Raw genomic sequence first — 15,199 nt, forward strand, 5'->3', positions numbered from 1 at the left:
CCCTGCATCGGCAGGCAGACTCTCAACCACTGCGCCACCAGGGAAGCCCCGACTTTCCATTTTTTTTACCTCATCCTAATTGTGTGTTTATATAAACGGAAGTGACAATTTACTTAATCACATAATACTAAAGTTAAAGAACACTGAATCAATACTGATTTGGGGTGGAAGAAGAGGCTACCCTACTAAAGCTGTATTATAGTAACCCATCTCCTAGACATACTATTTTTCTGCTTGTAGCCAAAGAATCTTTTTGAAACACATTTAGGGTTATTTTTGGAGCCAGACATTTGCAGATTATCACTACTTGCTTGAGAGAGAACCCACAGTCCTAATTAGACAGAAAAATGAAACACACAGGCAAGGCCACTACATCAGCCTTGCAGGTTGTGCACTGAAAATTTCAGGAAACGCCATTCACAGAGACAGTGATGTGAATGGTGCCTCTGATGCTGTGCAACAAAGCAAGCTGCACATTCGGAAGTACCGGAAATATCGTAGGAAGATATAAAGAATGCTTCATTAACGTGCTAGGTAGACCCATGGTCATCTCATTGTCTTTGAAAGTACTTTCATTTTTTAATTAAGTTTTTCCTGGAAGCCATGAATATTAAGAGGTAATTTGAATGTAAAGAGAAAGATAATTTCTCAATAGGGTATTGATTTCACAATCAATATTCAATTTCAAAAAAAATACACCATTGGAAATGAGAAAAGTGATTTTAAAACATGGACTTAGAAAGTGTATAAAGAGCAATTCACCTAGTAGAAAAAGAAGGTAAGGGTATGGGAAATGATTAAGGTAGGATATGACTCTAGCAATAGGGCAGATTAGACAACTTGATTTCTCTCAGTGCAAAACACCTAGTGCTGGGTTAAAAAAAATCTTTTAAACACATTGCTTACCTCACAAAATAATAAGGGAAATCACCAGTCTTCCAGTATTGTGACTATTCAAAATGTACTAAGTGTTCTAGCCAGCGTAGTTAGCAAAGAAAAACAAAAGTTTTAAGGATTGGAAGTAAACCATGTGTATACACATATGATATGATTGTTTATACAGAAAAATCCAAAAAGTAAAAATATCAGAACTATGAATTTAGTAAGGTTGCTAGATATAAGATCAATACACAAAAAATCAGTTATGTACCATTATACCAACAACGATTTTTAAAATATTATTTTTAAAAAGGTATTTATAAACATAACCAAAAATAGTGTCTAGGAATGTCTGATTAAAGATTGACAAGATTTTTATGAAGAAAAGCATAAAACTCTATTGAAATGCCTTAAAGAGGACTTAAATACATGGAGAGTTATACCATACGCATAAAAATGTAAATTCAATTTCCTAAAAACGTAAATACTCCTAAAATTAACTTTTAATGTAACACAATTCCAATTCAACCCAACTCAACAGATGTGAGTAGTGGAATAGAATTGAGTTGCTGGTATTTGAAGTGATTCTGGAATTCTCTGGGGAGCCTAATATAATTAACGGTACCTCTGATAGAAAAAAAAATCCCTGTAAAGTTTGTTATCAGAAAGATGAATGCTCAGATATATGTACACTGCAAAGAGAAAAGCTGTCTTATATACCAAGAACTGGATTGTAATGTCAACATTAGGAAATTAGGAATGTGATTTCTTGGCAAAGGAAGTGCTATCTCAGTTGCAAGATGGCATTTTTCATCTATGACTCAGAAGGGAAGTCTGGAATACCAGCCCAGTGCCTAAGATACAGACTCTAGGTTTCCAGATCTAGAGAGGAGAATGTTTTAGCAAGTGTACCCTGCCACACATGAGAGCATCCAAAGCATCCAGAGGTATCTGAATGACTATACCTCACCCAAAGGCCACTTGTTAAACTATAACAGACATGCCACCTGTTCCTTCAGAGGCCAATAAGTGATCTTTGAACAGGGTTGGAGTTAAAAAGTAAACCTATGGTTCACGTTTTTGGATTGCTATAACTAAAATGCAACAACTGACTTGATATAAGTATGCAGTCAGTGTTTGCTTCTAAGATTGGCTCAGTGTTTACTTTTTTTTTTGCGGTACGCGGGCCTCTCACTGTTGTGGCCTCTCCCGTTGCGGAGCAGAGGCTCCGGATGCGCAGGCTCAGCGGCCATAGCTCACGGGCCCAGCTGCTCCGCGGCACGTGGGATCTTCCCGGACTGGGGCACGAACCCGTGTCTCCTGCATCAGCAGGTGGACTCTCAATCACTGCGCCACCAGGGAAGCCCAGTGTTTACATTTTAAAGGAAGAACACATATATTATGAAAGAGGTTTTCCAAATAGTCTGATTGCTTTTGAAGGAGCTCTTAAAACTATAACACTATGTAATCAGTCAAACTTTCTGTACTACAGTTACCTTTACGACTCTATAACTGTGATTTTCTGGTATTTTACAGTGAAAACAGGGTCAGTTCAAAATATGGATTATAGATGTTGTTTTTAAGAGTTATTACTTTTTAATTAAAAATTATGAATTCTCAAGAAGACAAAGATAAAATAAGCTTTTTCTTTTTCAATAGGCATGAAACCATCATTTAGAATACGGAAAAATCTCAGACTAGTGACGTGATTGGTGTTTCCTTTCAACATTTTCTTCTGTGTTTCTGACTTACCCTCTCACCCAGCTTTTCCTCTCATACATCCTCTTCATTGTTAGAAAGAGGTAATAGGCAAAAATGAAAAACTTCATGAAAAGCATGCATGGAAATCTGTTTCCTCCATTATAAACTTTAAGTGTAATTAAGTTTTTTAATTTACTTTTCTCTTCTGTTGTTTTGTTCACTAGTTGTATAAAGTGAGTATAGGACTTCCCTGGTGGCGCAGTGGTTAAGAATCCGCCTGCCAATGCAGGGGACATGGATTTGAGCCCTGGTCCGCGAAGATCCCACATGCTGCAGGGCAACTAAGCCCATGTGGCACAACTACTGAGTCTGCACTCTAGAACCCGTGAGCCACAACTGCTGAGCCCATGTGCCACAAGTACTGAAGCCTGTGCGCCTAGAGCCCGTGCTCCGAAACAAGAGAAGCAACTGCAATGAGAAGCCCGCACACCGCAACGAAGAGTAGCCCCTGCTCACTGCAATTAGAGAAGGCCCGTGCACAGCAATGAAGACCCAACGCAGCCAAAAATAAAAAATAAATAAATAAACAAATAAAATTTTTTAAGTGAGTATAATTTGAAAAAGGTGAAAACAGTAAGGGTATATATGACGTGAACAGATCAGTCAATTTGATCGAGTTGACATTTACAGAATACTCCATCCAACAACAGCAGACTCACAATAAGTATACACCAAGATAGACCATATTCTGGGCCGTAAGACACACGTTAATAAACTTGAAAGAATAGAAATCAAACATGGTATGTTCTCAGACCACAATGAATTAAAGTAGAAACAAATAACAGAAAGATAACTGGAAAATCCCCAAATATCTGGAAATTAAACAGCATACCTCTAAGTAACTCATGAGCCAAAGAAGAAATCTCAAGAGAAATTTTAAGATATTTTGAATTAAAGAAAAAATAAAAGTACAACTTATCAAAATTTGTGGGACACAACAAAATCAACTTGCTTAGAGGAAAATTTATAGCATTAAATGTGTATATCAGAAAAAGCGAACTAAAAACAATAATCAAAGCTTCCACCCTAGGAATCCAGTGAAAAGGGTAAAATAAAACTGAATAGCAAGCATAGAAAAAAATGTTCAATTTTGCACATAATCCAGTAAAAGAAAAGCAAATAAAAAAATCACTTTTCACATACTGAACTAGGAAATTTGTATTTCTAAAGTATAATACCCAATGCTGGTATGGGTGAGGTGAAATAGGCACCACATTGGTGGTAGTTGTACAGATTGATGTAATCTTTTTGGAAAATAAATTTGGCAATGTGATCTTAAATGTATTTAATGTGGCCTTTAAATGTATGTATTTGACCTGGTGTTTCCATTTTAATGATCATAAACAAATAATCCCAGATTAAGAAAACATTTAATTCACATAAATAGCTATAAAAGTATTATTTATAGCAAAAATTTGAAAATAGCCCAAGTGTCCAAATAAGTGTGGCATTAAGTTGAACAAGGAATATCCAATCACTGGAATAGTTAATGGCCATGAAAATTGATATTTTGAAATAATTTCTAATAAATTAATAATAATAAGTGAAAGAGTATGGAACAAAAATTGTATGGATAGAAATACAATCAGAAAGAAATATACCAAAATGAAAACTGGTTTCTTGGCATGATGGGTTTGCTCTTTTTGCCACTTTTCCATATTTTCCAAAGACCCATGATGGACATAGTGGCTTTGGAGAACAGTGGTTTGGATTACCGTCTCAGCTCTGCTGTGCGAGTCTCAGTTCTCATTTGTAAAGTGAGGATGATGACTGAAGGTCTCTCCCTATTGTGACTGTGAGGACTGAAGATGATAATGTATGTCACCTGTTTAGCACAGGGCTTGCTGTGCTTTAAGTCCCCAGTAAACACTAGCTATTGTTACCGGTTATAATAGTTTAAAAAACAATGTCCCATCGAGAGTAAGCACATTAGGACAGGTTCATCCAAATTTGCATAGGGAATTTTTTTTTTTCTATTTACTGATCCCTTTGGATTACATGCATATTCAAGATATTTGTTTACTGATTGCAGGATATTTTGAGTCCATAGAGGGGCCATTAAATATCCTTTTGTATACAAAAAAAGTACATACTAGAAAACCACAAATGTATTTGACTCTCTTCACGTATTTAAAAGTATGCATATAGCTGATTCACTTTGCTATACAGCAGAAACTAACACAACCTTGTAAAGCAATTATACTCCAATAAAGATGTTAAAAAAATAAATAATAAATAAATAAATAAACAAAAGAAGCATCAAAGAGGCATGGGAAAAAGCAAAAGTACTATATACCCAGGACCACACCAGTGAGACTGAGAAAAGAATTCAAAGCTACTGTTTAGCTACATATTACTTCAAGTCTGCAGGTTTTGATTTTTTTTTTTCCCAGAGTAAGAGATAGTAATCTGTACCTCTTTCTTTTCCCCTGTTGGGTCGGTAGGAAGACAGGGGAATATGATAATTTCAGAGCAAACTTCCTATAGGGTCATTAGTAGACTGAGAAATCTCCTACTGCTTCAGGATTCTTTTTAATATAAATTCTAATACTGCTTTAAAAGTGTTCATATAATTCTATATGCTTTCATTACCAAAAGCAGAGTTCTGTCCATAATAGGGATATCATGTATTCTAACAATAATCTATCATTTTAAAAGAGGATTCCTTCTTTTCTGTTTGTAATAAAACCTGCCTTCATTCAAACATTCTTTTTTTTTTTTTAATAATTTAATTTATTTATTTTTGGCTGCGTTGGGCCTTCATTGCTGGGCGCAGGCTTTTTTTTCATTGTGGCGAGCAGGGGCTACTCTTGGTTGCGGCGTGCAGGCTTCTCCTTGTAGTGGCTCCTCTTGTTGTGGAGCACAGGCTCTAGGCGCGCCGGCTTCAGTAGTTGCAGTAGGCAGGCTCAGTAGTTGTGGCTTACGGGCTCTAGAGAGCAGCCTCCGTAGTTGTGGCGCATGGGCTTAGTTGCTCTGCAGCATGTGGGATCTTCCCAGACCAGGGCTCAAAACCATGTCCCCTGCATTGGCAGGCGGATTCTTAACCACTGTGCCACCAGGGAAGTCCATTCAAACATTCTTGAAGGAAGGAAGAAGGTGGGAAAATGATGTACTATTCCTTTATGATGAAGGAATCTTCTACAGTTATGTTAGAGAGACTAACTGCATACATGAAAAATTGCTTAGACTTCACCAGAGCAATGACTATTTTCATATTAATTCTGTATTAACTTTGGCTTTAAGGCCTTTATTCCTCAAGTTTAATAGGCACTATTTCTGTGAGTAAATAGCATTTATAAGTAGAGAAGGTTTAAAGTAGAACATTGGAGGTGCTATTTTGAATTTTGCAGGAACATAAATGAAATTATTTTTATTGTAACCTTGAGTGGCTATAGCCTTCCAATTTCCTTTACTGCTCAGTTTATAGGCTTTCGAAATGTATTAATACCCTGAAGCTGTTACCTTGAGCTCTGAGGATGGTGTTATGGTTCGACATTATTTAATGAGGTTCTCTGATGTTCCTGGTAACTGAATCTCTCTTCTACAATGAGGTCCATTATACTGAATTTAGGGTTAAAGCAAATTATGTCACCATTTTGCCCTCTAAATTGCATTGTAATCTTGTGAGATTTGAAATAAAAACATGCAGAAAAGTGCTTGTGTTTGAAATCGCAGCCCAAGTTTAGTACTAAAAAATATCCAGGGCTTCCCTGGTGGCGCAGTGGTTGAGAGTCCGCCTGCCGATGCAGGGGACGCGGGTTCATGCCCCGGTCCGGGAGGAACGCACGTGCCGCGGAGCGGCTGGGCCCGTGAGCCATGGCCGCTGAGCCTGCGCGTCCGGAGCCTGTTATCCACAACGGGAGAGGCCACAGCAGTGAGAGGCCCGCGTACCGCAAACAAACAAACAAACAAAAAAAATAAATGTGATCATAACAACTATATGGTATTGCTGAAAGTTTCGAAGCTAGAGAAACATGCATCTCTAGTATTTTTGATACATTCCATGCCTTTTTCATATGTATGTTTCCCATAGTTCTAACTAAAGCATAAATATAATTTTGCTTCCTGTTTTCCCCCACTTAATATATAAGAAAAAAACTATAATTGAGGATAATGAAGTGATCCATGGGATGATAGAGGGGGCAACTAACCCTGCTGGAAGAGGAGAGAGCAAGAGAGAAATGTGTCATAGTAGTTATTGTCTGAACTGAATTTCCGAGGACCTGCCAGAATTAGCCAGGAGAAGAGGAGGCAAAGGAAGGGAGAGAGCATGCAGAAACAAGAGGCATGAAGCCCGTTACCCACTCAGAGACTGCAGGAAGTTCACTCTGGGTGGAGCCAGAGACCCTGTGGCAGGAACTGGTACATCACAGCAGGTTTGGGTGCCAAGCAGCATGAATTCCATCTGTCAAAGGTGTGGAGCCATGAAATATGTTAATAGGTGCTTGGGCCAGATACACTAGTGAAATATTACTAACAATTTGATGACATACACAGTACATCTACTTGACATTCAATCTCCTCTTCCTTCTAATAGAAGCAGTCTGATTTTTTAAGGGTGGCAATGTGCCCAGTTAAAATATTCACCTCTTCAGACTTCCTCAGGGTCTGGAAAGGCCACATAACCCAGTTCAGGAAATTAGATATAAGCAGGTGGGTGGGGCTGCTGGGGAAGCTTTTTAAGACTCAGATGGCGTACATTCTTTTTCCTTTTCTCTGTTCCATTTCTCTTGCCTAGAAGGGGGATACAAGTCCTGGAGGTGGAATAGCCTTCTTGTGACCATGAAGAAGAAAGCCACGCAAGTCCTGATGACTTCCTTGAGCAGCTGCACTTGTTCTGGACTGTCTACCTCCTGACTTCCTGTCATGGGAAGAAAATCAATCTCAATTTGGTTAAGCTAGTGAGTTGAGTCCACGCAACTGAATGTAATCCTATGTAATATAATGTTATGTGCATTTCTTAAAGATTGGCAATGAACTTAGCATAGGAAAGGTGCTAAGTCCTATTTAATTTTGTTTGACCTAATATTGATATCATTTGACAATAGAACTGTTTTTCCTCAGAACACTTAGTATATCTCACCGAGCATGAGTATTCTGCAGAAGTTTGGAAAATACTACTCATTTGTGTTGATCCAGTAGATGGATAGCTGTGACCTTCTACTAAGATAGTAAACACAGGAGGAGTAACCTGCTAGGGGAGAAAGATAGTGAGTTTAGTTTTAAATGTGTTGAATTTGAGATGTCTACGTGGAGGTGTCCATTGACAGCGCTGAGGCCCACGAGTGACGTTAGGGAGTAAACAAGGTAGGTGGTAGTTAAATCCATGGCTCAGTGGGTTCAACGGTAATTGTTAAGGTAGAAAATATTCTATGAGTGTTTTTACCAATGAGGAAATTGGCAATCTAGTCTCACACACTTTCTTTAACTGCCTTGTTATGCCACCTCTCTTGAAAGAGGAAACGGAAAGAATACTGTGCTTAAAGTCAGACACACTGGGGGTTCAAATCCTGCATTGTCAGTATACTTAGCTGTTAGAACTTGGCTCAGATATTTAACGTCTCTGAGCTTCAGTTTTCTCATCAAGTGGTTGACAACCTAACCATATAAAGTTGCTGTGAGAATTACGAAGTATTCAACATTGTGCCTGGTAAATTGCAGCTGCTCCATCAGTGCCAATCCCTCTTTCCCTCTAGTTAAAAAAGATTTGTTGCTTCATACTTTCACCTCCTGTGCAATGCCTTTTACACAGCTAAAACAGCACTTAAAATTAAGCCAGGGCAACGATTTCATTTCTGCCTATTAAATATCCATATATAACTTGAAGATGGAATTCTAGGGCAGGTCAAAAGAGATTGTATGTACTTGATGGATTTGTAGTTTACTATATTATGTATTTAACAAAACTTAAAGTGCTTCCAATGTGTCTTGCTCTTTTCTACCATTTCATAAATATAAACTCATTTAATATTCATAATAACCGTATTAATTAGATACTGTTATTATTTCCATACAGCAAATAAGGAAATGGTTGCACCAAGAGGTTAAATAACTTGCCCACACTCACACAGCTAGCAGGTGGCAGAGCCAGGCTTAAAATGTGGGGAGTCAGACCCCATTGTCCATGCTCCTAATTACTATACTGCTATATAAAAGATATAAATAAGAGAAATTACCCATATTGCTTACTGTTCTTTCATCCTCATGAGGCCTTTGGTAGCTGTTTCTTTATCTATTTCCCTACGTTTAAAAAAGTAGTTATTTGTCTCTGAGCATCTTTTCATTAATGTCAGAAATAGAAATATGTATAGAAAGTTTTAGCTAAGAGCTATTTTGAAGAGAAAATGTTTAAAATTCGTGCCAATACAGTGTTGTCCAGAGTAGCTATCTCTGTAACAACAACAGAACTGTTCTTGTTTATTTGAACTTTCTAGACTCCATATAATTAATCTGAACATGAGAGAACGTGTGTGCATTTTTTTTTTTTTTTTTTAAGGAAAGTACTGCTTACCTTCCTGGAAGAGCACATGTGTTTTCAAAGACTCTTACTCCCTTCCTAGGAATGAGCAGCTGTAGCCAGGAAGCAGATGAAATAAGAAACACAGTGCCAGTGGCAGGAGGCTTAGATTAAAGCTTAAGGAAATTCCCAGGACGGTGTTTTTAAAGGGCATTTGAAGGGCATAGACCAGGTAGAAAACAAAATATAGGATTATTTCAATGGAAACAATTCTCCATTTCATTGTCTCCTAAAAGTCTTCTAGTTCAAAAAGAGAAGATTGTATTCATGGAAAATTGATGGATAAGCAATGATTAAAACAAACAAACAAATCTGGAAACCCATGTCCTACCTCTGGTGTATATTTATTGGATGATCTTAATTTGGCATTTATATCTTTCACATCATTTTCTCTCTCTGAAAATGTGCAAAATTATACCTGTTCCTTCCCACACATTGATGCTTCCAGGATAAATGAGATACTGTTTATAGTTCCATGGAGGAAAGATAGTAGGTATACTAAAAATATCACTATTTCAAAGTCCCTCCTTTCCTTGGAAATGTATAGTAATACCAATGTATACTGTGTTATTGAATCAAATTTTCCATAGAAGTGATGATTTTTTCAGAAAATAGATACTTATCCCATTCAGGATTAACAGTTTCCTTTTAAGAATTTAACCATTTTTCAAATTTAGCAATTTGAATTTGTTGCTTTTTTTCCTTAATATTTATTGAATGCTTGCTATCTGCAGTGTATTTTAGTGGAACTCTTTCCTTCTGGTTAAACAAAACATGTTTTATGTTTTATTAATGACTCTTTAAGACAGCAGTATATAAAAAGGGGATTTTAGTTTGCTTCAAGCATAATATCAGCTGACATCATAAAGCTTCTAATACATTTTTAGGCTAATGAAATATAAGCCCTAGACCTAAGTTAAAGGAACTACTAGTTCAGTTTTATTCTACACCGATTCAGACAAACCTGGAGTTGAGTTCTAGATGCACAGTATAAAAGCAACATTGACAAACTGTAGTATATCTGAAGAGGGGTGAATAAGATAGTTAAAGGTTTGGAAATCATGCTACATGGGCAATTAAACACTTGAAGAAGAGAATAGTTAGGAGGAGCAATAAAACTTGACTTCAAATTTTCAAATACCTATTAGAAAAGAGATTGGACCTATTCTGTATTGTTGCAGACAACTAAACTATAAACATAGGAAGAATTTTAAGAAGAAAGATGTCACAGTTAAACAAAATAGTACCAAAAATGACAAGGGCTGCTTTTGTTTACTGAGATTTCTAGAACAGAAACTGGATGACCATTGGACAGAGATTTTGTGGAGAGAATTCACGATGGGGTAAGAAGTTGGCCTCAAAGACCCCTAAGGTTCCTTTTGATGCTAAAATAATCCCATGATCCATTAGAAACCTCATTTACTGTACTAAGTTATACTCGAATGATACCTTTGCAGCCTTTTGGTGCTTTGCCTCTAAACTAAAAGTCTTCAGATGGCTGTGGGGTTTTTGGTCCTTATGGCTACTTTTTTCTTACCACTTTGCAACTCATTCCTTGTTTTAACAGGATTCTGCTTCATTCTACTTTGTTACTTCTAATATGCTATGGTCTAGGATAACAGCATAACCAAACTTATTAACATTGCATGAATAATTTAAGTGAAGACCTAAAGAGCTCTCCTGTGAGTAAGGTCTTTGGTGCATGGACTTTTTGCCATCTATTTTAGTTCTTAAAGGCCCTTTTATCTTTCTTTCAAGTTCTCAGGAGTAGTCTAGATTTGTCAATTATGTGGCTTCTGAAAACTGGTTATCAAAATTCCATGCTAAGCTTCCTACTAATTCATAATTTTTTAAAAAAATTCTAAACTCATTACTAAAATTTTCAAAAACACTTAATCATAGGCAATATATGCTGATCACTGAGCAAGATTTTCCTTAGGTAGGTAAACTTTTCCTGTATAGTTTCTTCAAAATGAAAATAGAAAAAAAGAAAAACAAAATTTTTAAATGAAAATAAAATTTATAACTAAATTAGACTATACCACCAAATGAACTTTATTAGAATGCTAATTACTTCTCTCCTGAGCTGCTTCATCTTGGTATAAACATACAGATTTCTTTAGACTATGGAGAATCATTCTGATTTCACTGGTTTTCTTCTTAATCCCTGCTCTTAGTATATAGTAATAATTTTAACATTACTCAGTCAAAAACATTTAATGAAAATTTACTATATATCTAGCAGGTGTTCTCAGTTACGAATAAAAGAAAAACATAATAATGTTTTATATAGACTAAGTATAAAAGACTGCTTGACCATTAAGGCATTTACTCTCTTGTTAAAGGAAACAGGAACCAGTTACAGAGCAATCAAGGAAGTATATTATCAAGGCAGGATTGGTGCAGATATTATGCCCCTAACACTTGTAATGAGAAATGGAGTAGTTCTGCCTCAATATAGTAGAATCAGAAGTTAATAATAAAAGTGCATTTTCTTTCTTTTTTTTAAAGATTTGCTTTGTTAATTAGGTTAATATTGGTGCTTAGAGCCTTTGGTTGTTATAATTTCCTATCATTTATTTGGTAAGAAGAATAATTTGGGGACGTATTTCACTGACTTCATCGGGAACATGTCTATAAGATATGAAGAAAGCCCTAACACTACCAATATTTGAAAAATTCAAAGGGTTTATTTTCTAAAGTGTTACATAAATTGCTGTTCCACACCTTTTGCCACTTCCCAGTGTTGGCCAGAATAATTTTAATGTCTCCCAAATGGATGATGCTGACCTTGCCCCAGTCCCTCCTGGGAGATATAAACTTCTTACGTGTCCCCAGCTGAGTCATAAATAATATCTACATATGCCCCAGAGCTCTGAACTGTCGTCATCAGTAACACACACAACTGAATGGTATCTGTAAAGTAGATAATTTTCTGGAAAATATTTAAAGGCACAATATGAACACTGCAATAAAAAATTGCTTTCTACTTAACTTTAACCAATTTCCCTGGATGTGTACATAGATTTATATCTTCACAGAACTTGCAAAAGTCCCAGACTCAAGGGCTGTGTAATCGTCTTCCATAAGCAGCAGCCCTGAGCAATCCTATCCACAATTAGCTGCTTGCCGTCGCTACTAAATTGTTCCCCATACGTTATTACACAACATTATTGTTTCGCAGCACAACTGGAGAGAGAGTGCTTGGAAGGACCAAAGAGGTTGTCTTTGTCGTGCCCCTGCCCCTAGACAAGGATGTTCTTAAACTGGGTACTAGCTAATCCTGTGACCTTTTTCTTTTAGCACCTTGAGTTTGAATTAGGGAACACGTTTTACATCAAAACAGATACACCTCGGATAAAGTAAGCATTGATTGTTTAGCCAAGATGCCCTCCCCCACCCCCCGAAAGTCAGCAGAGAAGCGGCGAATGCCACTTAGCAGTTAATGAGCTCTCCCTTGCCCTTGACCCCGGACTGGATCAGGGGTTCCATCCCTGGGTCGTTAGACTCTGGGAGAAGGGGTGGCGGGAGAAGAGGAGGGCTTGTTTTTGTTGGGGGATGTAGGAAGTAGGAGCTAGCCTGTTTCGCGGTTTTTTAAGCCCCTTGGCATGCCCTGACCTGATCAAGAGGGAGTCAACTGCTCTCTGGAATGTTCCGGGAGAAGGTGGGAGACTGCTTCCAGAGGAGGCCTGTGGGTGCTGGAGGGCACCAGGGGGGTCACACAGGGAGATGCAGGGCAAGAGACGGGAGGGGCACGAGAGAAGCTGGGGTGCGAGGTGACGGACGCGCGCGGGGGCTGAGGCGGGCGGGTGGAGCTGGCAGCGAGGCAGCGGGGGCGGCTGGTCGGGCGAGAGGATCCCTCCCCGGGCGGCGGCGGCGACCCGACCGCGAGGGCTACTGCGCCCGGGCTGTCAAGCGAGCGCGGGGGGCGGGCGGGAGGAAGGGGTGGAGGTGCGAGGGGAGGAGGGCTGGCACCGGAGCGCCGCGGTGTCGGTGCAATAAAAATGCATCCCATGGAACTGCCCATGGAGAAGGACGGGACCGAGACGCAGCAGCAAGAGGACGTGGTAAAAGCGGAGGAGGACGCCCAGGAGGCGGTGGCGGCGGCGGCGGCGGCGGCGGAGGCGGCCGGGAAGTGAAAGGTCTCGCAAAGTTCAGCGGCTGCTGCGGGCGCCGAGCCCCGGGCTAGCGACGGAGGAGCTCGCAGGACCGCTCCGCGGGGCATCGTGGCCAGGCGGGCTATGGTGCCGGGGCTCCCGCCGCCCCCGAGGTGCCCGCGCCCCTCCAGGCCGGTGCGCGAGGGTCACCCCACCGCCCGGCGCGGCCCCAGCCCGCAGCTCCCCGCCGCCGGCGCCCACTGACCGAGCCTGGCGCCCTAGGAGGAGGAAGAAATAAAGAGCCCGGTTCCTTCCGAGGACTGCTGGCGCTTCATCCCGCGGCCGCGAGGGCTCGACTCCCTCCCGCACCCGCCCGGCCCGGGTCCTCCCGGCTCCTCCCGGCCATGGGGAGCTGCGCGCGGCTGCTGCTGCTCTGGGGCTGCTCCGCGGTGGCCGCAGGTGGGTGGTGACGCTGCCGGGCCCCCAACCCCCTTCCTTCGCCCCTTGTGTGCCCCACCTCGGAACTCGGGGGTGCAGGCGAGTGCAGGTTGAGAGCGCAGAGCTCAGCTCCCAAGGATGAAATGAGTGGCCATGTTCCGCCTCCTTTCCCCGGGTCTCAGCAGTTTAAAATACTACTGATTTTTTTTTTTTTTTTTTTTTTTTGCAACTGCGATACACATGCCTTTGGATAACCCGATATCCTGGGTGCGCCCTGCCGGAGACAGCGCGACCTTGGTTTTTTTTCTCGGTTTGGACTTGTAAAAAACTGCCTTTCCATTTTGTGAGGGAACAAAGGACCAAGCTCGCCATCCCCCGGCACTTCATGGCCTGAGGAATGATGGGGAGGGGTGGCCCAGCGACCCTGGGCGCGCGTGGGCCGGGGCCGCTCTCTTGTTGAGAGCGATCGCCGTTGTCCCCGACCTCATGCTGGGTACTAGGGAGCCAGGTAGGGACACCTGGGGCGGGGTGAGTGGCCTCTCCCTGGGCAGTGGCTAGAACTCAGTGAGACCCCGGGCTGGGACGATAGGTAGTGATCGCCCCGGGTTGCACGGAGCCGGCCTGCCGCCCTTGGGGAATTGGTACCCTGGCCGAGGCTCCGCGGGAGGTCGGAGGCGGGTCTGCTTCCTGTCTCGGTAACTGGACGACTGATAGAGGCGTCGTCAGATGCGCTCTCCCTCCCACTCCCGTCCCGGCTGCCTTGGGTTGCCCTTGGCCACCCGTTCCTAGCTTGCCGTTTCTAAATTTGGGAACCGCTTTTGCTCCTCTCTCTCCTCTTGCAGGTCACCTGGTTTCCAGCTAGGCGTAAGTGCGGTTCAGGGTGTAAGGGGGAAAGAAAGTGAGGGACTCTTTGGCCACTTGGTCTCTCAAACGCATCTCGCTTGCTCCAGAAAGGGGAGTGTGGGCTGGAGGGACGGACTGTTGGAGAGAGAGCATTGGCACACTTCTCGCTTCCCTTCGGTTTCATCCACTCAGCCCCCAGAGACGCTAGCATGAAGTAAAAGCCAGGCTTAGAGTCTGCATCCCAAACGCGTCGGACTCTTAGGAGCATCCTTGCTATACTTGGATGGTCACTTCTTTAGGGATCTCTAAGTATTGTGTCCACCGATTATTTATCTGGCTCCAGTCTTTTCTGGATTTCTTCCTAGTTTGGGGTGGGGACATCTAAAATTATTCAGTACTTTTCCCAAGGAGCCGTCAAAGGTCTAAGCTTTTACTTTAATTCTTGCTACTTATGCACCCCTGCATGCTGTTATGCATGCTCCCCCAGCCACAAGGTGAACTTTAATAAACCTTTCCCTTTTCAAACCGTGTTATGGCAAAAACATGCAAGCAATCAAGAGGTTGTAAATAAATATCACAAGGCAAGTGTTTCAAGTCAAAAATACTTGTACGGGCAGTATATGATTTTCCCTGAAATGCTTTACAGGTGAGTCATAGCACACTG

The 15,199-nt window shown here is 41.0% G+C and overlaps 1 protein-coding gene and 1 long non-coding RNA gene across 3 annotated transcripts in view; one reads left to right on the forward strand and one right to left on the reverse strand.

Moving 5' to 3' along the window:
• Positions 1-14,118, reverse strand: part of LOC141275834 (uncharacterized) — a 29,779-nt gene extending 15,661 nt beyond the window's left edge. Inside the window, exons 1-2 of the long non-coding RNA XR_012324246.1 lie at positions 13,772-14,118; positions 6,946-7,045 (exon numbers count right to left, since the gene is read on the reverse strand). This is a non-coding gene — a long non-coding RNA (uncharacterized lncRNA). The remainder of the gene's footprint in view (positions 1-6,945; positions 7,046-13,771) is intronic.
• Positions 13,206-15,199, forward strand: part of NTN4 (netrin 4) — a 106,718-nt gene continuing 104,724 nt past the window's right edge. The window contains exon 1 of one of the 2 annotated variants that reach the window (XM_033866245.2): positions 13,206-13,713. In XM_033866245.2, coding sequence (XP_033722136.1) covers positions 13,659-13,713 — 55 coding nt within the window. In that variant the 5' untranslated portion in view covers positions 13,206-13,658. The remainder of the gene's footprint in view (positions 13,714-15,199) is intronic. The other variant, XM_033866244.2, reaches the window with a different exon arrangement.

The sequence above is a fragment of the Tursiops truncatus genome, chromosome 11, assembly GCF_011762595.2.
Source record: "Tursiops truncatus isolate mTurTru1 chromosome 11, mTurTru1.mat.Y, whole genome shotgun sequence".
Lineage (NCBI taxonomy): Eukaryota > Metazoa > Chordata > Mammalia > Artiodactyla > Delphinidae > Tursiops > Tursiops truncatus.